This window comes from Jaculus jaculus, chromosome 13 (genome assembly GCF_020740685.1).
Source record: "Jaculus jaculus isolate mJacJac1 chromosome 13, mJacJac1.mat.Y.cur, whole genome shotgun sequence".
NCBI classification, from domain to species: Eukaryota; Metazoa; Chordata; class Mammalia; order Rodentia; family Dipodidae; genus Jaculus; species Jaculus jaculus.
The window spans coordinates 15,336,398-15,361,556 of record NC_059114.1 but is presented as its reverse complement, the minus strand read 5'-3'; the positions used below and the strand labels follow the sequence as shown (position 1 = coordinate 15,361,556).

The window sequence follows — 25,159 nt, the reverse complement described above, 5'->3', positions numbered from 1 at the left end:
CGGGCTCCCAGGCGCTCAGCCGCACTGCATTGTGGGAACGCGAAGCCCGAGCGAAAGGAGCGCCGCGGGCTGAAGGAATCTTAAAGGGGACCCGGCGTCGGGACTGCGCGTGCGCCGGCGGCGGCGCGGGCCGCTCCACCCCCCCCCTCCCCGCCCCCCTAGCGGCGCAGGAGAGAGGTGCAATGCCTGCGGTGGGAAAAGTTGGGCTTCGGTCTCCCCTCCCTTCCCCCTCCCCCAAAGGTGGTCGCTCGCCTTCCGTGTGGCAATGGTGGGTTATGGTGACTTAGGCTCCCTGAGGCCGAGAAGTCACCGAGAGGACGTGGGGCAGCGCTGGGGGGTGGACGGGGACGGGGGAAGGTCGTGCGAGGAGCCCGAGGAAAAGGAGACCGGCCGAGCTTGCTGCCACCTGGAAGAGTCCCGCCAAGCGCTCGGATTGTCGCGGCCCTCGGGGTCACTATCAGGTCAGTGAGTCCCCTGGGCCACCCTGCACCACTGTTGGTTGTTTGGTTTTTTTTCCTCCCCCGCCCCCCCCCCCCAGATTCTCCAGGTCCCATGTAAGCCAGATGCACAAGGCGGCGCATGCATCTGCAGTTTGTTTGCAGTGTCTAGATGTCCTGGCGCGCCCATCTCTCTCCCCCTCTTTGTGTCTCAAATAAAAATAAAAGGGCCAGGTGTGGTGGCGCACACCTTTAATCTCAGCACTAGGGAGGCATAGGTAGGAGGATCACTGTGAGTTTGAGGCCAACCTGAGACTACATAGTGAATTCCAGGTAAGCCTGAGCTGTAGTGAGAATCCCTCCACCCCAAAAAAGGAGAGAGAGAGAATGGGTGCACCAGGACCTCCAGTCACTGCAAACAAACTCCCAGCACATGCACCATCTTGTACAGCTGGATTACATGGGTTCTGGGGAATTGAACCTGATCTTTAGACTTCCTTCACCACTAAGCCAACTCTCCGGTCCTTAAGTCATGTTTTATGGTCCCACTAATTTAGTTATAATTGAAATGAACTAAAAGGATATTGAGTACATATATATATGTATGTGTGTATTTTGAGAAAAAATCTATTAAACTAGTTGAAACCAACTATCAAACAAGCGCATTCAACTACTGACATCTCTCCAGCCCAACACCAATTCTTTTATTTATTTAATTTATTTATTTACTTGAGAGAGACAAAGAGATTGGACTAGCCAGGGCTTCCAGCCACTGTAAACAAACTCAAGATACATGCGCCCCCTTGTGCATCTGGCTTTCGTGGGTCCTGGAGAATTGAAGCCAGATCCTTTGGCTTTTCAGGCAAACACCTTAACTATTAAACCATCTCTCCAGCCCCCCAACACCAATTCTATAAAGAATACAGTCATGGCAATTTTTCACTTTAGATATCATTCATTTCTGTAGGATTAAAGATTCCTACTGAAACTATATTTCATTTTTATGTACTAAAAATAAAATTTTATATAATGTTCCAGTTCTCAATATATGTAAATGGGCTGGAGAGATGGCTTAGCTGTTAAGGCACTTGCCTGCAAAGCCAAAGGACCTAAGTTCAATTCCCCATGACCCACGTAAACCAGATGCACAAGGTGGTGCATGCATCTGGAGTTTGTTTGCAGTGGCTGGAGGCCCTGGCACACCCATTCTCTCTGCTTCTCTTTTGCCGCTTTCTCTCTCATATAAATAAATAAAAATAAAATATATGTGTAAATAGATATTGCTTGAAACAACAAAAAAAAGCATAGCCGATGTGATGGCGCACACCTTTAATCTCAGCACTTGGGAGGCAGAGGTAGGAGGATCGCCGCGAGTTTGAGGTCAGCCTGAGCTAGAGTGAGACTCTACCTAGAAAAAAGAAAAAAAAAAAAAGCCTTCTAAAGCTGAGTGTGGTGGTGCATGCACGCCTGTAACACCAACACTTGGGTGGTAGAGGCACAAAGATCAAACAAGTACATATTGAGTTGAAGACCATATTGAGTTGTGCTTCATCAACCTTGCCTATAAATAAGTAAATAAATAATAAAATTAAAAGGAAACCGAGCTGGATGGATGGCTTAGCACTTAAGGCGTTTGCCTGCAATGCCAAAGGACCCAGGCTTGATTCCCCAGGACCTATGTTAGACAGATACACAAGAGTTGCACACATCTGGAGGCCCTGTCACGCCCATTCTCATTCTCTATCTCTCTTTATCTCTCTCTCCCTCATTCTCTGTCAAATAAATAAAAATAAAATATTTTTTAAAAAATTAAAACTTTCCAAGCATTTGTGGAGATAACTTTCATTTTTCTTATTTGTGGAGATATCTGTTAATAACAATGATTTCTCTGGTTTTTTTGTTTGTTGGTTGGTTTTAGGTTTTCGAGGTAGGGTCTTGCTCTAGCTCAGGCTGACCTGGAATTCACTATGTAGTCTCAGGCTGGCCTCGAACTCATGATAATCCTCCTACCTCTGCCTCCCAAGTGCTGGGATTAAAGGTGTGCATCACCACACCTGGCTCTCTGGGTTTTTGTTTTATTTTGTTTTGTTTTGTTTTTGTGGTGGTTGTGGTTTGTTTTTTGAGGTAGGATCTCACTCTAGCCCAGGCTGACCAGGAATTCACTATGAGATCTCAGGGTGGCCTGGAACTCAACTCACTGCAGTCTTCCTACCTCTGCCTCCCTAGTGCTAGGATTAAAGGTGTATGCCACCATACCCAGCCTAAACATTATTCCTTGAAATGGGCTCTCTCACTGAGCCTAAACTTAACCAATTCAGCTAGCGAGCCCTAAGGATCCATTTGTCTCCACCCAGTGAGTACTGGGGTTACAGGAACGCATCACCACATGCGTTTTGATTGGATGCTGGAGATATGAACTCAGGTCTTCCGCTTGCACAGCCAGCACTTTTACCCATTGAGCCATCACCCCAATCCAAATATGCAGTCTTATAGGAGCTTACATATCCCTACATAAAGTTTATATAAAGGCATTTTAGGGCCCAGAAGACTTATTTTGGGGAGCACCCTTAGGTGCATTAATATTACTCCTTCAGGGAGCTGGGGTGATGGAACTTAGTAGATAAAAGTACTTGTAGGGGCTGGAGAGATGCCTTAGCTGTTAAGGCGCTTGCCTGCAAAGCCAAAGGACCAAGGTTAAAGTCACCAGGACCCACATAAGCCAAATGCACAAGGTGGCGCATGCATCTGGAGTTCGTTTGCAGCGGTTGACGCCCTGACATACCCATTCTCTCTCTATCTGCCTGTTTTTCTCTCTCCCTCTCTCTCAAAATAAATAACAAATAAAATATTTTAAAAAATAGTGGGGTGTGGTGGTGCACACCTTGAATCCCAGCATCTGGGAGGCAGAGGTAGGAAGATCACTGTAAGTTCAGGGACACCCTGAGACTACATAGTGAATTCCAGGTCAGCCTGGGCTAGATTGAGATCCTACCTCAGGGGGGAAAAAAGGGGGAGGGTTGTAGCAGGGCATAGTGGTACATGCCTTTAATCCCAACACTCAGGAGGCAGAGGTAGGAGGATCACCATGAGTTTGAAGCTACCCTGAGGCTACATAATGAATTCCAGGTCAGCCTGGGCTACAATGAGACACTACCTCAAAAAAAAAAGAGAGTACTTTTCACCCAAACTTAAGGAACAGAGTTTGGATCCCCAGTACCCACAGAAATTACCAGCCTGTACTCTCAGTGTTTGGGAGGTGGAGACAGGACGAGAACAAGCTGGCTAGCTACACTGGCCAAATGTAAATAAAATGGACAATGATTAATGGAGACACCAAACACTTCTGGCCTCCATGCATATGTATGTATGCATGTGTGCACATACACATGCTCAAATATGACAACATGGATATATGTACACCATACATATATACATGCCCCCAAAATATTATTCCCTTAATCTTACCATTCCTGTGATTGTTGCTTGCATCAATGTTTGGGAGGTTTTATTATTTTTTCATTTGCAAACAGAGAGAGAATAAGTACACCAGGGCATCTAGGTGATACAAATGAGCTCCAGATGAATGTGCCCCTTTGTGCATCTGGCTTTATGTGGGTACTGTGGGCTCAAACCTGGATCATTAGGCTTTGCAGGCAAGTGCTTTAACTGCTGAGCCATCTCTCCAGCCAAATATTGTTGTTGTTAGTGTTGGAGACTATTGGGTAGTCTTCTAAGGAGAGTCAGCTACATGAACTAAAAGGACTGTACATGGAGACTACTTGCAAACAATGATGATTGAGTTCCTATTGCAGAGTCCTGCAGCATGCCATCCACAAAGGGGCTTAGTATAGCCGTGTGCAGATTGCAGAATGTGGTAAAAACAGATTTCTTGGATCGGAAAGAGCATAGTTGTGATCGACCATGGGACTCTAAAGGCAGAGTTTGTTCCTGTGACCCCAACTCCTCTCTCTGCTAAGACTACGGGTTCTAGGCAAAGGTGCCCTTTTCTCTCTAAAAATGTGCTGCATAGCTAGCTAACTGTGCTGACTCACGGCTTTAACTCCAGAACTCAGGAGACTAAAGTAGGAGGATTGCCATGAATTCAAGGCCAGTCTGGGGTTACAGACTTGAGTTCATGGTCAACCTGGGCTACAGTGAGACCGTGCTTTGAAAACATCAAAAGAAGGGCTAGAGAAATGGCTCAGCACTTAAGGCACTTGCTTGCAAAGCCTAAGGATGCAAATTGGATTCCCCAGTACCCATGTAGATCAGATGCACAGGGTTGCATATGCATCTGGAGTTCCATTTACAGAGCCTAGAGGCCCTAGTGTGCCAATTCTCTATCTGTCACTTTCTCTTGTTCTCTCAAATAAATAAATATATTTTTAAATCAAAAGAAAAGTGACAATTTATTATTACATAAAACCATTTTGAAGCCAGGCATGGTGGTACATGCCTTTAATATCAGCACTCGGGAGGCAGAAGTAGGAGGGTCACTGTGAGTTCGAGGCCACACTGAGACTACAGAATGAATTCAAGGTCAGCCTGGGCTATAGCAAGATCCTGCCCTGAAAAACAAAAAAACAAAAACAAAAAAACCTATTTTGAAGCCAGGCGTGGTGGCACACACCTTTGATCCTAGCATTCAGGAGGAGGCAGAAGTAGAAGGATCACCATGAGTCACAATGAGTTTGAGGCCAGCCTGAGACTACATAGTGAAATCCAGGTCAGCCTGGACTAGAGTGAAACCCTACCTTGAAACAAACAAACAAACAAAAATACCTATTTTGCTTGGGAGGCTGAGGTAGGAAGATAGCATGAGTTTGAAGTCAGGCTGAGACTGTATAGTGAATTTCAGGTCAGCCTAAGCTAAAGCAAGACCCTACCTCAAAAAGAAAAAGAAGCCAGGCATGATGGTGCTCGCCTTTAATCCCAGCATTCAGAAGGCAGAGGTAGTCGGATCACCATGAGTTCAAGGCCAACCTGAGACTACATAGTGAATTCCGGGTCAGCCTGAGCCAAAGTGAGACCCTTATGAAACAACCATGTCATCATTATGACAAGACAACTAGAACCATCACAGTGTGGGAAGAGACACCTCAAAGAACTTATAACAGAACCACTTTGTCTCAAATGTGTGTGTCTCGATCCATGTTGAACTGGTTTCATGCATCTGTGTGACTCGAGTCAGCTACCCATTTCTATACCCTTGAATTTATGTTTCTTCAATAACATTTTAAGTAAGTGGCTAAAAATTTCTTCTGCAGGCTTTTCTTTCTTTTTTTAAGAAGCAAAGTATGAGCCGGGCGTGGTGGCGCACGCCTTTAATCCCAGCACTCAGGAGGCAGAGGTAGGAGGATCGTCATGAGTTCGAGGCCACCCTGAGACTACATAGTGAATTCCAGGTCAGCCTGGGCTAGAGTGAGACCCTACCTCGAAAAACCAAAAAAAAAGAAGCAGCAGCAGCAAAGGAAAAAATACTACTTGGATGATTTGAGTGATTTCAAGTGGCTTGGTTTAACTCCAATGTACGTACTATGACCCAGCTTGAAGTAAGACTTGTGTGAAGTGCACAGCCCATTGTTCCCTAATAGACCTCAGAAGTAGGTTCCGTCACTGCGAACACGCTGGTGTGCAAAAACCGATTGCAAAGGTGACTGCTGACATGACTCGTGGGGCAAGTGGGGCTGAGCAAGCACTTGCCTGTGAAGCCTAAGGACCCCAGTTCAAGGCTCAATTCCCCAGGACCCACATTAGCCAGATGCAGAAGGGGGCGCACATGTCTGGAGTTTGTTTGCAGTGGCTGGAGCCCTGGCACGCGGGAGCCTCCATCCAATGTGACGAGTGACATGGCTGGAGTTGCCACCGCTCTGGCCTTGGGTTGGAAGAGGTTGCTTGCCCAAGCAGTTAAGATGTAACCTCAGACTGCATCTGGATCATTGTTGGATTTGATAGGCACCCACACCTGGAAGGACCTAGATCAAGAGAACCAGCCCCTCAGAGACCTCCACCAGGCCTCCAGCATATGACCTGCATTAGCCTGCCTTCTTTGGGATTTGGTACCTATTAACCACAGGGACATATTACTCTGGGAAGCTTTCGGATTTCCTCATCTGCTAAAGTATTAGATATGGGGCTCATGGCTAACCCATGTGGATTTTGAGATAATTCCTTTTATCATGATGTTCTGTCCTTTTTTTTTTTTTTAAAGAAAATATATAAGGGGGGAGGAAGTTAACCCTCTGCAGTGAGCTGTGGGCTGTACTTACCATCCCAGAGAACAGAATTGTCAGTGATGGTGACTTTGATGGATGAAGAATGCACCAGACTTCAGTATAGGGCCAGCTTTCAAGTTGTGTCTGCCTGGCATAAGCTACATTTCCTGAATGTAAAACGATTTCCTTTGTCCTTGCTAAATATCCAGTAGGTTGCTCAATACTGTGAAGATGTCTACTAGGGATAACATTGTATAAATTTCAGAGTGCTTTTTTTTTTTTTTGAGGTAGGGTTTCACTCTAGCCCAGGCTGGCCTGGAATTCACTACATAGTCTCAGGGTAGCCTTGAGCTCACTGCCTCCCGAGTGCTGGGATTAAAGGCATGAGCCACCACACCTGGCCAGAGTGGCTTTTTTTTTTTTATTTTGAGATGAGAGCTTCATTAAAATTTATAAAATATATTTTCCTATTGAGACCTCAGGGCTATCTTGGGACCAACATATAAATGTGACCCTTCCCACAGTAGCTTCAATTCTTGATATTCAAAAGTTTCATAGTCTTTAAGTTGAAGGTGATATGATTCAACAGGAAGAATGTGTTTTTCTTTTTAACTTCTGACAAATTCTATCCAATGTTTTAGAAATGTAGAAAAAAAAGATGGGGTAAAAACATGGGAGAGGGCTGGAGAGATGGCTTAGTGGTAAAGGTGCTTGGCTGTGAAGCCTAAGGACCTAGGCTTGATTCCCCAGGACCCACGTAAGCCAGATACACATGGTGGTGCATTCATCTGGAGTTTGTTTGCAGTGGCTATAGGCCTTGGAGCACCCATTCTCACACTCTCTTTCTCCTTCTCTGTCTCTAATAAATAAATTAATTAAATAAATATTTAAAAAGAAAAGAACAGGCTTTTACAGCCAAGCATGGTGGCGCATGCATACCTTTAATTCCAGCACTTGGGAGGCATAGGTAGGAGGATCACTATGAGTTCAAGGCCACCCTGAGACTACATAGTGAATTCCAGGTCAGCCTGAGCTAGAGTGATACCCTACCTCAGGAAAAAAAGGGGAGGGACTGGAAGGATGGCTTAGTGGTTAAGACACTTGTCTGCAAAGCCAAAGGATCCTGGTTCAGTTCCCCAGGACCCATGTAAACCAGGTGCACAATGGGATGCACATATCTGGAGTTTGTTTACAGTGGCTAGAGCCCTGGTACACCCATTCTGTCTCTCTCCCTCTCTTTCTCCCTCTTCCTCTCTATCAAATAAATAAATAAAAATAAAAATATTACCCTGTGAGAAAGAGATAGTAAGACCCTATTGCTGAAGACTTCACATGCCTAAGAGGCAAAGTCACTGAGAAATCAAGTTGGTGCTGAGCAGAAAACCTTCCCTCTATAGCCCAGCCAACTAAAAGCTGCACTGTATGCAGTCTTATGGGAGACAGAAGTCATCAGTGGTGAAAACAGTGGACACTGGAAACCTCAAGTTTGGCCAGCCAAAACAAGTGCAATAGTGGCATATCTGTTTCAGGGGAAACCAACTGCTCTGTAATTGGACTGAAGGCCCACTATGGGAGGGAATATGTGCCTGGTACTCAAAACTTAATCAAAAGCCTATGGCTGGGCAGGTCATGAGCCTTAGGGGTATAAAGCCTGCTCTTGTCTGGATAAATGCATATATTACTCTCACCAAATTGCCCTGAAATCACTACACTTAATGTTCATATTCATATATTAATGCTACTCTCACTTCTGGTTAGTGAAGCTTCTCTTTTCATATGGCAGTGACCACTGGGATGACCCAAAAGGCAACATAGTGCTGAGAAGAAGGGACAGAGGAGTGTCCAGCACTGAAACATCTCATACCCTCCAAGGTTCAGGGTCCATTGTGGAAGAGGTGGCAGAAAGAATGTAAGAGCCAAAGGAAGGGTACCACTCCTTATATACAACTGTCTGAACAGAATTTAGCCTCAATATCAAAGACCTCACAGTGCCTAGCAAGACCCTCATAATAGGAGAAAAAGATGATGATATCACATTAAAAGAGAGACTAATGGGTAGAGGGAGGGGATATGATGGAGAGCAGAGCTATGAAGGAGAAAGTGGGGGAGGGGAGGGAAATACCATGGCTTGGTGTCTATAAGTATAGAAGTTGTCAATAAATATAAATAAAATATATGTATGTATGTATGTATTTATGTATGTATATTTAGTTATTTGAAAAATAAAATATTTTAAAACACACAAAAAAATTCTGCTTTTGGAGGGTGGGTTGCTGGTGTGTTCTCTTCCTCCATTTACTGTTGCAACTGATAAAGGATGCTTGCTCCTTAAGAAAGCAAGCCATGGACTGCAGAGATGGCTCAGCACTTAAGGCACTTGTCTGCAAAGCCTAACAACCTGGGTTTGATTCCCCAGTACCCATGTAAAGCCAAATGCATGAAGTGGTGCATGCATCTGGAGTTCATTTGCCGTAGCTGGAGGCCCTGGCCCACCCATTTTTTTTTTTTCCCTCTCTCCTCTCTGTGCTTGAAAATAAGAAAAAATATTAAAGGGGCTGGAGAGATGGCTTAGCAGTTAAGCGCTTGCCTGTGAGGTCTAAGGACCCCAGTTCAAGGCTTGATTCCCCAGGATCCATGTTAGCCAGATGCACAAGGGGGTGCACACATCTGGAGTTCATTTGCAGTGGCTGGAGGCCCTGGCATAGCCATTCATTCTGTCTCTCTCTCTCTCTCTCTCTCTGTCGCTGTCAAATAAATAAACAAAATTATATATATATATATATATATATATATATATATATATATATAAAATGAAAAGAAAACAAAAAACTATTTTGTGTCTTCCCAGCCCCAAAGATGCCCTTTTGAGCTTTTGTTTATGGAGATATTCAATATATTTAAATGCAAAGTACAATTTAGGCCCTGTTTTACGTTTAAGGCCTGCTATAGTGAATGCCCTCAGGTTCTATATACGATGCCATTCAAAGAGCATGTAATGTGCAATTATAATAGTGCTGAGCTGCTTGAGAACACACTGCACGGCCACCCAGTAGTTTAAGAGATCCTTGGGAAGGTTTCCAAGAGGAGATATTTAGCTTTAGTTCTCCAGGGACTCCAGTAGGATCTATCCGAGGGAAGAAGAGATGGCAGTGCAGAGAAGGATGCCATGAACAATCCCCCAGACAGAAGACAACATGGCAGGCCAGGGAATAATCTCCATCATCCCACAGGATAGTGGTCCAGGAGTTAGAGTGGAGTGAGAGAGAAGCAGCTGGAGTTAAGACTTGCAAGGCCAGGTAGACCATGTCATAGAACTCGGGTTTTGCTGAGGGCAGTGAATAGTCACTGAAGGGTTGGTTGCAAGTGTTACGATGGGAAGAGATTTCTCAGTAAGGTATGGCAGCTGAGGCATTGGGCAGATGGAGTCATGGAGGAGATAGAGCTCACTTGACCAGAGAGGGCAGCTGTAGAGTAGCAGGGGATGGGAATGGAGTGTGGGACAGAAGTGATTTCAGCTGCCATTATGGAAGAACGTAGGGAAAACCGAAGGATAACTAAAGAAACGGTGTTGGAGCTGGGCGAGGGGGCGCATGCCTTCAGTCCCAGCACTCAGCACTTGGGAGGCAGAGGTAGGAGGATCACTGTGAATTCAAGGCCACCCTGAGACTCCATGGTGAATTCAGGTCAGCTTGGACTAGGGTGAAACCTTACCTCCAAAAAAAAAAAGAAAATTGGGGCGAGGGGGGGGGTTGGTGAGCAAGTCTCCGGCACCATGTCTGGTTCATGCGGCCCACTCTCCTGGCGTGGCCGTGGCCCGTTGGCGTTGGTGTGTCTGTTCCTGCTCGTCCCCAGCTCGGTCCTGGCCATCTCCTTCCACCTGCCCATTAACTCTCGCAAGTGTCTGCGCGAGGAGATCCACAAGGACCTGCTGGTCACCGGCGCCTACGAGATCACCGACCAGTCCGGGGGCGCCGGCGGCCTGCGCACCCACCTCAAGATCACAGATTCTGCTGGGCACATTCTATACTCCAAAGAGGATGCATCCAAAGGGAAGTTTGCCTTTACGACGGAAGATTATGATATGTTTGAAGTGTGTTTTGAGAGCAAGGGAACAGGGCGGATACCTGAGCAACTCGTGATTCTAGACATGAAACACGGAGTGGAGGCAAAAAATTATGAAGAGATTGCAAAAGTCGAGAAACTCAAGCCATTAGAGGTGGAGCTTCGACGCCTGGAAGACCTTTCAGAATCCATTGTTAATGATTTTGCCTATATGAAGAAGCGGGAGGAGGAGATGCGGGAACAAACACCCGAGTACTGTACTTCAGCATCTTCTCAATGTTCTGCCTCATTGGACTAGCTACCTGGCAGGTCTTCTACCTGCGTCGCTTCTTCAAGGCCAAGAAGTTGATTGAGTAAAGAGCCTGTCTCTGCTCCGTTGTATGACCCAGCAGAACATCACTGGGACGTGCCTGGCCTGGTCCAAGGCCCTCCTACCAACAGTACCATCAAGGCACGGCAGAGCTTTCTTGCCAGACTGATTTATTTTGGTGTGGAGAACATGGGGTATCACCTGTACCCAACAAGTCAATGGGGACTTCTTTTTAACTTGGTAGGATTTGGACTAGTTTTGTAACAAGACTACTAAAGTTACCTATGGAGAAAAAAAAAAAACAAATAGGGGTTACCTAGACAATGCCAGAGCCAGCAGTGGTCCTGGGTTTCCTCGTGTGATCTTTCTGAACGATGCTTGCTTTCCTTCCCCTCGCGTTCACCAGCTTGGTCTGTCATGCTAGTTCTGTGGCCCTGTTGCGCTTGCTTCATACTAGTTTGTTCTCTTTGGGTGTCCTTGGGAAAACTCCCTGAACTTTCTCTTGGCCCTGAGCTGAAATGTTTACATAGCTTCTGGTGATGTGTTATCCTTTCATAATTTTATGTCTCGTAAAAGGGTCATGGATGGGATACTTCATAAAAGTGAGCTTTGAACTGTAGATAAACTCTAAAAGGAAAATCTCATTTTAGACAAAGTGCTTGTGCTCAAAAAAAAAAAAAGAAAATTAAAGATTAGGGGCTAGAGAGATGGCTTAGCGGTTAAGGCTAGCCTGTGATTCCTCAGGACCCACATAAGCTAGATGCACTAGGGGCCATGTGCATCTGGAGTTTGTTTGCAGTGGTTGGAGGCCCTGACATGCCCATTTCCCCTCCCTCCCTCCCTCTCTCCCTCATTCTCTCAAATTAAAATTAAAATTAAAATTAAAAAAAAAAAATCCCAGCACTTGGGAGGCAGAGGTAGGAGGCTCACCATTAGTTCGAGGCCACCCTGAGACTACATACTGAATTCCAGGTCAGCCTGGGCCAGAGTGAGACCCTACCTCAAAAACAAAAAAAAAAAGAAAGAAAAAGAAAAAGACAGAATAGGAAGAATCATTGTTATTGCAATGTAAATTACCTCCTGTGACACTTATCTAGGTCCTTTTGTTTAAAATCTGTATTATCCAAAACTAGAGAGATGGCTCAACAGTCCTGAGGGGCCCTGAAACCAGCTGAGTTTAAATCTCCAGAACCCACAACAGCAGCTGGGTATGGCCACATGCACCTGTAACCCCCGTGCAGTAGGAGAGCGTTGACCTGTCCTGTGAGTTGCCAGAGCTGGCGAGGGCTGTGGAATGGTAAACTCCCGGGTCAATAAGAGACTATCAAATAAGAATGTTGGACTGGAGAGATGGCTTAGCAATTAAGGCACTTGCAGGTGAAACCTAAGGACCCAGGTCTGATTCCCCAGTACCCACATAAGCCAGATGCACAAAGTGATGCAAACATCTGGAATCCCTTTGAAGTGGTTGGAGAGTCTGGCACGTCCATTTTCTCTCCCCCCCCCCCGCCTCTTCCTCTCAAATAAATAAAATATTTTTTTTAAAAAAAGAATGAGCCAGGTATGGTGACACACGCCTTTAGTCCCAGCACTTGGAAGGCAGATGTAGAAGGATTGCTGTGAGTTCAAGGCCACCCTGAGACTATATAGTGAATTCCAGGTCAGCCTGGACTAGAATAAAACCTGAAACCCTACCTCATAAAACCAAAAAGAAAAAAGAATGGAATAGATGGGAGAACAAGCCAAGTGTGGTAACACACCTTTAATCCCAGGACTCTGGAGGCAGAAGTAGGAGGATCGCTATGAATTTGAGGCCAGCCTGGTACTACAGAGTGAGTTCCAGGTCAGCCAGTGCTAGAGACCCTACCTTGAAAAAACAAACAAACAACAACAACAAAAAAAAAAAAAAAACACCAGATGCGGTGGTTCATGCCTTTAATCCCAGCACCGCAGCACCCTAGAGGCAGAAGTAGGAGGATCGCTATTAGTTTGAGGTCACCCTGAGACTACACAGTGAATTCCAAGTCAGTCTGGGCCAGAGTGAGACCCTACCTCAGAAGACCAAATACCAAAAATAAAATAAAATAAAGTAAAATAAAAGGGTGGACGAGCAGTGGAGCAGGAGGACACCTGATGGTCAGCTTTGGCCACTACAGGTGAGTGCATCTCACCACAGGTGAGCTCATACGGCACCACAGGAGTGCGTGCACACACACAACCAAAATAATAACAACAACACACACACAAGGCAGGAGAAATGGCCTAGTGGTTAAGGCGAATGCCTGTGAAGCCTATCGACCCAGGTTCGATTCTCCAGGTCCCACAGAGCTAGATGCACATAGTGGCTCATGCATCTGAAGTTCCTTTGCAGTGGCTAGAGGCACTGGCATGCCTGTCTTCACTTTCTCTCTCCCTCTATCTCCCTCTCTCTCTCTCTCTCTCCCCCCCCCTCTCTGTCTCTAATAAATACATAATAAATAAAATATTTTTAAAAACAGCCGGGCGTGGTGGTGCACGCCTTTAAATCCCAGCATTTGGGAGGCAGAGGTAGGAGGATTGCCGTGAGTTTGAAGCTACCTTAAGACTACATAGTGAATTCCAGGTCAGCCTGGGCTAGAGTGAGACCCTACCTTGAAGAAAATATATATGAATATACATACATATATATATATATATATATATATATATACACACACACACACATATATATGCACATATACATATATATGTTACTCAGAAATATATATATATATATATATATATGTATATATGTATTCGAGGTAGAAGAAAATACATAGATATTTCTGAGTGATTTTGGAGTTGGATGCTTTGTGTTCTGAGGAATGTCAGTGTCTTCAGATTAACTAAAAAGTGAATATAGGACAAGTCAGGGCAGATTCCACATATTGACTAGCAGACTACACAGGAAAGTAATAGGGTAGAATAGAAGGCACAGGAGCAGTGATGGGGAGATCTTGGTAGTTGTCTAAACAACAGATGGTTATGGCCTGACATAAGATGGTGACAAATATGGGGAAATGAGATTCTTAAACTTTTATTTTGCTGTATTAGGGATTGAGCCCAGAGCTTTGTACATGCTACACAAGTGCTCTACCACCAAGCTACATCCCCAGACCTCTTTCAATTTTTTTTTTTTTTTGAAGTAGGGTTTCACTCTAGCTCAGGCTGACCTGGAATTCACGATGTAGTTTCAGGGTAGCCTTGAACTCATGGTAATCCTCCTGCCTCTGCCTCCCCAGTGCTGGATTAAAGGTGTGCACTACCACGCCTGGCAAATATTTTTTTTTAAAGGCAGGTGCAGCAGTACACACCTTTAATCCCAGCACTGGGGAGGCAGAGGTAGGAGGAGTGCCATGAGTTTGAGGCCACCCTGAGACTACATAGTGAACTCCAGGTCAGCCTGGACCAGAGTGAAACCCTACCTCAAGAAAACTAAAATTTCATTTTATTTATTTATTTGAGAGAGAAAAAAAGGCAGATGGAGAAAGACAGACAATGGGCATGCCAGGGCCTCTAACCACTGCAAACAAACTCTAGACACATGTGCCACCTTCTGCATCTGGCTTACATGGGTACTGGGGAATCAAACCTGGGTCCTTTGGCTTTGCAGGCAAGTTCCTTAACCACTAATTCATCTCTCCAGCCCCCTGTTTCATTTTGGGGCAGAGTCTTGCTAAGTTGTTCAGGCTGGCCTTGAACCTGAGATCCTTTGCCTCAGCCTCTCAAGCAGCGGGAATTGCAGGCCTGCACTATCAGTCCAGGCTAGACCAGAGATCTCAAGGAGAGGTTTCCATGACTTGGAAACAGTTTGGATGTGAGGGCTGAAGAAGCCAAAGTCCAGATGGATTCTCAGGTGCCTGGCTTTGGGGACTAGTTAGACAGTGATATATCATTGTAAGAGACTAAATCAAAAAGAACTGATTTGCAGGGGGAGGAGCTGATATGCCAGGGGTGGATGAATGGTGCTTTCAGATACATGTGAAGGGCACAAAAAGGATAGATAAGAGGCCAAAGGGTCCTCACTTTTCTGTGCCCTCTCACTGAAAACATTTCTGGGTACATGACTTAATGACATCGGATGGCCATTCCTCAGACACTTGGAACAGCACTGCCCTTGGTACAGGGAGAAGCATGCCCTTAAAATATAGATACAGCCAGGCATAGTGGCACACACCTTTAATCCCAGCACTAGGGAGGCAGAGGTAGGAGGATTGCCATGAGTTCGAGGCCAACCTGAGACTATGTAGTGAATTCCAGGTCAGCCTGGACTAGAGCGAGACCCTACCTCGGAAAATTAAAAAAAAAAGAGTGCTTGCTGCTTACACATGAAGGCCTCTCAGGTTGGTGACCTCCAAGTTCAACTCCCAGAACCCACTAGAAAGCTGGGGGGTGACCATGCCCATCTCTAAAAGGGGAGTATGATATATGTGCATGATTGATAAAAGGATATCCTATATTTTCCTCTGGCCTCCGCACGAACATAGGATTTGCACATCTCCACATAATAAGCATTCCCCACACACATACCCTACACATTTAGATGAAACACATAAACCTGCCTATCTGGTTGTTTTCCCCTTTCCCTGGGACATCAGTCCCAAGAAGATGTTTCTTCCGTGTTAGCCTCAGCCATGAGATTCTCTCAGACCATGGCCTTGGCAACAGTAGGCAGACGGGGGAAGTGAGAAGGAGGAAAAGCCGTCACTGGGAAAATGAGTCATCTTGGAGAAACTGGTCCAGGCTGACAGGGAGGGCAGTAGGCTGGGCCACTGTGGAATGCGTTGTCACAGCAGTCTGGGAGCTTGCTGTGTGTCGTGTTCCACTGTACTTGTGAGACGAAGTAAAATATTTCTTTTTCTGGTGTGTGCGGGTGTGTGATGTGTGTGACTGCAGAGGTGTGCATGACAACTTCAGGCTTTTGTCCTTGCCTTTCACCCTTTTTGAGACAGGGGTCCAGGGGTCTCTCATTGCTTACCTCTGCATTCACCAGGCTAGCTGTCCCATAAGATTCTCCTGTTTCTCCTTCTTGTCCTCCTCCTCCCTCTCCTCGCGCTCCTCCTCTTCTTCTTCCCCTTCTTTGTCGAGGTACAGTCTCACTCTGGCCCAAGCTGACCTGGAGTTCACTATGGAGTCTCAGGGTGGCCTCAAACTCACAGTGATCCTCCTACATCTGCCTCCCAAGTGCTGGGATTAAAGGCATGCATCACCATACCCGGCCTGCCTCCCTTCTTGAAGTAGGCACACTGGAATTACAGATGCTAGAGTTACAGGGTCTGAGCCTGGAGAGATGGCTCGGAGGTTAAGGCACTCACCTGCAAAGCCAAAGGACCCAGGTTTGATTCCCCAGTAGTTGCATAAAGCCAAACATGTTAGGTGATGTGTGCATCTGAAGTTCCTTTGTAGTGGATGGAGAACCTGGCACATCCATTCTCTCGCTAGCTATATGCCTCCTTCACTCTCTCAAGTAAATAAAAGTTACCGGGTCTGGCTCTTATGGGGATTCTCGGGATATGATGCAGGTGCTCATGTTTGCACAGCAAGCATGTCATCCACTGAGTCACCTTCCTAGCCCATTGGGGGTGGGGGGACATTTCTGAGCTCAGTGGTAGAACAGCGTTTAGCATGTGTGAGGCCCTGGGTTTGATCACCAATGTCACATAGGTAGACAGAGATAGATAGGTAGGTAGATAGATAAACAGAAGGATAGCTCAAGGCCGGGTGTGGTGGCGCACTCTTTTAATCCCAGCACTTGGGAGGCAGAGGTAGGAGGATCACCATAAGTATGAGGCCACTGTGAGAATACTTAGTGAATTCCAGGTCAGCCTGGACTAGACTACAGTGAAATCCTACCTCAGGGGGGAAAAAAATAGCTCAGCGGTTTACGGTGTGTATTTGTAAAGCCTGCCAGGCAGAGTTCGATACCCCAGCCACCAACTTAAAGCATGGCGTGCACACACACACACACACACACACACAAGTGGCACAAGGCAGGTATGGTGGCACACACCTTTAATTCCAGCACTTGGGAGGCCGAGGTTGGTAGCTGGTTGTGAGTTCAAGGCCATACAGAGACTACACAGTGAATTCCAGGTCAGCCTGGCCTAGAACGAGACCCTAGCTCAAAAACCAAACAAACAAAAAAGCAAGGCACAAGCATCTGGCATGTCACCCTGGTGTGTACACACACACACACACACATACACACAAATAAATAAAATAAACAATTCCTGGAGAACTCCATCTAATAGCCATGCAGGGGAGGATGGGAGCAACAGCAGCTGAATTAGGAGATTTGCAGTGTTTGGAATGGGGGAGTAGAGAGCTTCAGGAACTCCAAGTGCCAAGTGTGGGAGGAAGCAAAGACAGAAAGGGAAAGAAAAGTCAAGAAGTGTGCATTGTAGCTGTGAATGTAATTCCCCCTTGATGTTGTCTTAAGAGACTACAGAAAAATCTTTAGCATTGTTTTCATTATTTTTGGATAATGAAGGAACTGATATCTTCTTTGAAGGTGGCTAAACAGGTGGGAAGCATAGAGCTTTGTTTTATAGGAGGGCATTTAACACGGTGAGCATACTGAATTTGTACTAGCTTGTGTGCTTTATTTTTGCTAATGTTGATGGAATCTTCAAATAGCTTGTTCTTTCCTTTTATATTTTTCCTCTATTTTTAAAGTTTATTTACTTAAGAGAATGAGATAGCCAGGCATGGTGGCACATGCCTTTAATCCCAGCACTCGGGAGGCAGAGGTAGGAGGATTGCTGTGAGTTCAAGGCCACCCTGAGACTACATAGTAAATTTCAGGTCAGCCTGGGCTAGAGTGAGACCTTACCTCAAAAAACCAAAAAAAAAAAGAGGGAGAGAGAGAGAGAGAGAGAGAACAAGATAGAGAAATAGGCATGGAGAGAGAGAATGGGTATGCCATGGCCTCCAGCCACTGCAAACGAACTCTAGCTGTGTGCTGGAAAGAAGTGGCCAGAGTGCTCAGTATTGTAATAGCTCTATCACACCTTCCAGGCTCAGGGTTTTGTGCATCTGGCTTACATGGGTCCTAGAGAATCAAAAATGGGTCCTTTAGCTTTGCAAGCAAACACCTTAACCACTAAGCCATCTCTCCAGCCCTTTTCCGCTATTTTTATTTATTTTATTTATTTTTTTGGTTTTTCGAGGTAGGGTCTCACTCTGGCTCAGGCTGACCTGGAATTCACTATGTAGTCTCAGGGTGGCCTCGAACTCTCAGGGATCCTCCTACCTCTGCCTCCTGAGTGCTGGGATTAAAGGCGTGCGCCACCACGCCCGGCTTCCGCTATTTTTAAGAGTAGCTATGGCCAGGCGTGGTGGCGCATGCCTTTAATCCCAGCATTCAGGAGGCAGAGGTAGGAGGATCCCTGTGAGTTTGAGGCCACCCTGAGACTCCATAGTGAATTCCAGGTCAGCCTGAGCTAGAGTAAGACCCTACCTCAAAAAACAAACAAACAGGGCTGGAGAGATGGCGTAGTGGTTAAGCGCTTGCCTGTGAAGCCTAAGGACCCCGGTTCAAGGCTCGGTTCCCCAGGTCCCACGTTAGCCAGATGCACAAGGGGGCGCACGCGTCTGGAGTTCGTTTGCAGAGGCCGGAAGCCCTGGCGTGCCCATTCTCTCTCTCTCCCTCTACCTTTCTCTCTGTGTCTGTCGCTCTCAAATAAATAAATAAATAAAAATTAAAAAAACAAACAAACAAAAAAAAAAAGTAGCTATGAATATCAAGATTTTCACTTCTTGGATTCATGTGCTTCAAGCGCCAATGAACCCTTGCCTCTCTCCTCCCCTGAAATTGCAACGCTCTAAAGGCTGTATGCAAAATAAGGGCTGGAGAGATAATGCACACAAGCAGAAAATTTCAATGCTGCCCTGTTTTATTTCTTTCTGATATTTATTTTATTTTTTGTTAACAATATTCATAATTATAAACAATATCCTATGGTAATTCCCTCCCTTCCCTTGCTTTCCCCTTTGAAACTCCATTTTCCATCATATCCCCTCCTCCTCTCAATCAGTCTGTCTTTTATTTTGATGTCATCATCTTTTCCTTCTATTATGATGGTCTTGTGTAGGTAGTATCAGGCACTGTGAAGTCATAGATATTCAGGCCATTTTTTTTCAAATTTTTATTAGCAACTTCCATGATTATAAAAAATATCCCATGGTGTGGAAACCACCTGCCCTCCAATTGGACTGGAGGCCCACTCCATGGGGGGAAACACATCCCTGATACTGAAAACTTAAAACAGAGGTAGTCATGAGGCCTAGGGGTGCAACATCTGATGTCTGGAAAAATGAATATACTATGCTTATCAAACTGCCCAGTAAGCACTTCTCTTATTATTTATACCCTTATATTAATGCTACCCTCACTTTGGGTAGAGAATCTTCTCTTTTCAGATGGCAGTGACTTTGGGATGACTCAGAAAGTATCACAGTGCTGGAAAGAAGTGACTGGAGTACTGAGTAACATCTCGATCACACCTTCCAAGGCTCAGGATCTAATGCGGAAGAGGTGGCAGAAAGAATGTAAGAGCCAAAGGAAGGGTAGGACTCCTTACAACGTGCTCCCCCAAACACAAAATGGCCTGGATGTCCATGACCTCACAGTGCCTGACACTACCTACACAAGACCATCATAAGAGGAGGAAAAGACCATGACATCAAAATAAAAGAGAGATTGATTGAGATGGAGTGGGGATATGATGGAGAATAGAATTTCAAAGGGGAAATTGGGGGGGGGGATGGTATTACCCATGGGATACTTTTTTAATTTTTTTATCTATATTTTATTTTTGGCAATAGGGTCTCACTCTAGCCCAGGCTGACCTCGAATTCAGTATGTACTGTCAGGGTGGCCTTGAACGCATAGCCATCCTCCTCCCTCAGCATCCCAAGTGTTTGGATTAACAGCTTGTGCCACCAAGCCCTTTGCTCATGTGTTGATTTTTTTTCCTCAAATTTTTAATGTTAATAAAAATTGAGAAAATAAAGAAAATAAAATAGAAGCCGGGCGTGGTTTCGCACGCCTTTAATCCCAGCACTTGGGAGGCAGAGGTAGGAGTATCGCCATGAGTTCGAGGCCACCCTGAGACTCCATAGTGAATTCCAGGTCAGCCTGGGCTAGAGTGAGACCCTACCTCAAAAAACCAAAAAAAAAAAAAAGAAAAGAAAATATATATATATCCCATGGTAATACCCTCCCTCCCCCTACTTTCCCCTTTGAAACTCCATTCTTTATCATATCCCCTCCCCATCTTAATCAGTCTCTCTTTTATTTTGATGCCATGATCTTTTCCTCCTCTTATGATGGTCTTGTGTAGGTAGTGTCAGGCACTATGAGGTCATAGATATCCAGGCCATTTTGTGTCTGGAGGGAGCACGTTGTAAGGAGTCCTACCCTTCCTTTGGCTCTTATATTCTTCCCACCACATCTTCTACATTAGACCCTGAACCTTGGAAGATGTGACAGAGGTATTACAGTACTGAGTGCTCTGGTCACTTCTTTCCAGCACCATGATGCCTTCTGAGTCATCCCAAGGTCACTGCCATCTGAAAAGAGAAGGTTCTCTGCCAAAAGTGAGAGTAGCATTAATATAAGGGTATGAACATTAAGAGAAGTGTTTACTGGGCAGTTTGATAAGCATAGTATATGCATTTAGCCAGACAGCAGCAGACGTTACACCCCTAGGGCTCATGACTACCTGTTTTAAGTTTTCAGTATCAGGTATGTATTCCTTCCCATGGAGCGGGCCTCCAGTCCAATTAGATGGCAGTTGGTTTCCACCATGACAGATGTGCCACAACCCTGTTTTTTGTTTGTTTGTTTTTGTTGTTGTTTGTTTGTTTGCTTGACTGGCCTTTTTATTTTAAATGTTTTTTATTTATTTATTTATTTTGGTGTTTGGAGGTAGGGTCCTAGGTTAACCCAGGCTTACCTGGAATTCACTCTGTAGTTTCAGGGTGGCCTCAAACTCATGGCAATCTCCTGCCTCTGCCTCTCAAGAGCTGGGATTAAAGGCATGCTCCTCCACACCCAACCTTATTTATTTATTTATTTATTCATTCATTCATTCATTTATTCATTTATTGGAGAGAGAGGGATACAGAAAGAAAGAGAGAAAAGACAATCACCAACACTAGAGAATGGGTGCTCCAGGGCTTCTAGTCACTGCAAAGGAACTGCAGATGAATGAGGTACCTTGTGCATCTGGCTTATATGGGTTCTGGGGAATCAAGCCTGGATCCTTTGGCTTTGCAGGGAAGTGCCTTAACCATTAAGCAATCTCTCCAGCCCTGGCCTTTTCTATGAGAGAGAGAGAAAAAAAAAAATATATATATATATATATATATATATATTGGTGCTCCAGGACCTCCAGCCACTGTAATTGAACTCCAGACATGTGCACCACCTTGTGCATATGTGTGACCTTGTGCATGCTTACCTTGGATCTGTTAAGTGATATTTTTTTTTTTAGATGGCATCTCACACAGCCCATACAGGCTGGCCTTAAATGCACTATGTAGATGAAGATGACCACATGGATCTACAGCCACAGCCCAGAACTTTCTACATTAAAGAAACATCTATATGGTAGTCATTGGCTACTGGAAACTTAAAATGTGGCTAATGCAACTGAGAAACCAAATTTTTATATTATATTCTCTAGGCACACACCACCATGCCCAGTTTCTCTTTTTCTTTTTATGGTTTTTCCTTCCCTTGGTTCTGTACTTCCCTAAATAAATATAATAATTTAATATAAAAATAATTCTGAAGGCTGGCATGGTGGCGCATGCCTTTAATCCCAGCACTCAGGAGGCAGAGGTAGGAGGATCACCATGAGTTCGAGGATACCCTGAGACTACATAGTGAGTTCCAGGTCAGCCTGGGCTAGAGTGAGACCCTACCTCGAAAAACCAAAATAATAATAATAATAATAATAATTCTATGATGAATCAAACTAGCTCACTCTAGCTGGCAATGAAAATATTCAAACACCTAAGAAAATGAAGACTAGAGTGCATGACTAGGTATTATCTGAAACCTTTCATTTTGATTATTTTTAATACATTTTTAAAATTTTATTTATTTATTTGAGAGTGACAGAGAGAGAAAGAGGCAAAGAGAGAGAGGGAAAGAGAGAATGGGCGTGCCAGGGCTTCTAGCCACTGCAAACAAACTCCAGAGGCGTGGGCCCCCTTGTGCATCTGGCTAATGTGGGTCCTGGGGAATCAATCCTCAAACCAGAGTCCTTAGGCTTCACAGGCAAGCGCTTAACCACTAAGCCATCTCTCCAGCCCTTATTTCGATTTATTTAATCTTCCAATTTTTTTTATCTTCTCCCAGGTACTGTTATCAGTAATATGTTGGCTCAAAGATCCAGTGTCTTCATGTTCTCTCTCATATGTGGATCCTAGCTACAGATGATTGGGCTTCTGAGTGAGAAGGATACTTAGTAGCAGAGGCCAGTAAGTTAAAAAGGAGATATAAAGGGAAGAGAAAGGAAGGGAGGAGGGTACTTAATAAGTTGATATTGTATATATGTAAGTACAATGATTGAGATGGGAAGGTAATATGATGGAGAATGGAATTTCAAAGGGGAAAGTGTTGGGGGGGGGGGAGGGAGGGAAATACCATGGGATATTTTTTTATAATCATGGAAAATGTCAATAAAAATTAAAAAATTTTAAAAAAATTGTAAAGAGGGAAAAATAAAAAGATCCAGTGTCTTGCCTAAGGGTCAGGGATTACTTGAGGAAAAATTAAAGCATGTCTTTGCTCAACTCCAGCTTGCATGAGGTAAGATCTGAGGCAACAACAACATGCATGATGACGGTTGTGTATCTTAAATTTAGCATTTGATGTGTAACCAAGATGAACAGAAAGGAATCAAATCTTCCAGAAAATAAAGATAGCAGTTTTGAGATCCTACAACCTAAGCAATAGTCACCTTTATTTTCCTAATAATGCTATTGCTCTTAAAAAAATAAATTTAAGCCAGGCATGGTGGCGCATGCCTTTAATCCCAGCACTCCGACAGCAGAGGTAGGAGGGTTGCCGTGAGTTCAAGGCCACCCTGAGAGTCCATAGTGAATTCCAGGTCAGCCTGGGCAACAGCAAGACCCTACCTGGAAAAACCAAAAAAAAAAAAAAAAAATTTAAAAAACAATTTTAAAGGGCTGGAGAGGTGGCTTAGCAGTTAAGGCGCTTGCCTGCAAAGCCAAAGGACCCAGGTTTGATTCCCCAGGACCCATGTAAGCCAAATGGAAAAGGTGATGCATATTTGGAGTTCGCTTGCAGTGGCTGGAGGCCCTGGAGCGCCTATTCTCTCTCTCTCTCTCCTGTCTGCCTCTCTCTATATCTCTCAAATAATAACTAAATATAATATTGTGTGTGTATATATGTATGTGTATGTGTATATATATATATATATATATATATATATATATATATATATATATGGTTTATTTTTATTTATTTGAGAGTGACAGAGAGAGAAAGAGGCAGAGAGAGAGAGTGGGCACGCCAGTGGCTGGAACTCCAGATGCATGCACCCCCTTGTGCATCTGGCTAACTGGGTCCTGGGGAATCCATCCTTGAACCAGGGTCCTTAGGCTTCACAGGCAAGCGCTTATCCACTAAGCTATCTCTCCCAGCTCCACAGGGTGCATGCATCTGGAGTTTGTTTGCAGTGGCAGGAAGCCCTGGCGCACCCAGTCTCTCTCTCTCTGTCCCTCCCGCCCCCCCTTTCTCTGTTCACTCTCAAATAAATAAATAATAAACAAACAAACAAAAAGCCAGTGTGGTGGCGCATGCCAGTAGAAAATTGCTAAAGAAGCGGAGGCAGGAGGAATAGGGGTTCAAGGCCAGCATGGGATACTCATTAAAAAAAGGGCAGGGTGAGGTGCTGCTTGAGAGATGGCTTAGCAGTTAAGGAGCTTGTGTGAAACCTAAAGACTCATGTTCAACTGTTCAGGTCCCACATAAGCCAGACGCACAAAGTGAGAACGGAGCGCAGTCTGGACTTCGATTACAATGGCTGAAGATCCTGGTATGCCAATTTTCTCTCTCACTCTCTCTGTCTCCTGATTTTTTTTTTTTTAAAGGCTAGTTTGTTTGCTTGCCTCAAAACAAAAATAAGGTGTAGTCCAACGTGATGGTTCACACCTTTAATCCCAGCACTGGGGGTGGGGTGGGGCAAGGTAAAAGGATTGTTGTGTTTGAAGTCAGCCTGAGACTACATAGTGAACCCAAGATCAGCCTGGGCTAGAGCAAGACTCTACCTCGAAAAGTCAAAAAAAAAAAAAAAAAAAGAAAGAAAACAAATAAACAGATTGGAGAAGTTGCCATCATGGACCCTTACAATACTCAACACTCGACTTTCCCCAGCACCTCTAACCCACCGGACAATTCACGGCCAGTGGAGGGGCTGAGAACTACAATCCCCATGATGCTATGCGCCTCTCCGCTATCACGTGGATCCTGTGAGGGAATCAACAAGGGACGGCTGCTCCCACAATCCTTTGCGGCAGTTCAATATGGTGGCGACCAGCGGTACTGCAGCGATTCGGGCAGCAGCTGGGACAACAGCCTCGAGGATGATGCGGAGGATCTGGCACGGTGGAGTGGAAGGGTGTTCCCTTCGACCCTGCATCGCCTGTGGTAGAGACCTAAGCTAGAAAAGAACATAAGTGACTCCATATTGTGAAGTTGTACAAGGAATTTCAGCATAGTTGGTGCCTCAGGACGCGGTCTCACCTACACTTGCTTGGCTTGCCTCAACACTGGGTCACCACAAGAAAAGATGGTTTTTCTCGCTGTTGCTAAATGCACTTTTGTTTTAGTTTCTGTATTAACTTATGCTTGCAGTTGCAGGGAGGGAGTGATTCCGGGAAAGCTCTTCTTTTTAGAACTCAAAATTAATTCTTGCTTTCAGATTGTGATTACTGAACTTCTGAACTGTAAAACTAAGATGTGAAATCTTGTGATTTTTCTCATATAAAATGAGTTCTGAAGTACACCCTAGCACTGCCTTCAGGCTTCTGAGTCCTGGATGTAGTCACCCACAGGCCAATAAAGATTCCTTTCCTAG

At 44.9% G+C, this 25,159-nt stretch overlaps 1 protein-coding gene and 1 long non-coding RNA gene across 2 annotated transcripts; both read left to right on the top strand.

Annotated features, from left to right (window-relative positions):
- The first annotated feature begins 174 nt into the window (after positions 1–174).
- On the top strand, positions 175–25,159 carry LOC123454027. The gene is made up of 4 exons (XR_006633151.1): positions 175–461; positions 22,414–22,535; positions 24,044–24,118; positions 24,457–25,159. It is a non-coding gene; the product is annotated as an uncharacterized LOC123454027 (long non-coding RNA).
- On the top strand, positions 10,403–11,396 carry LOC101612201 (transmembrane emp24 domain-containing protein 10). Its single transcript, XM_004664133.2, has one exon. It carries the CDS (start codon positions 10,425–10,427, stop codon positions 11,010–11,012), a length of 588 nt encoding a protein of 195 aa, XP_004664190.2. The 5' UTR covers positions 10,403–10,424; the 3' UTR covers positions 11,013–11,396.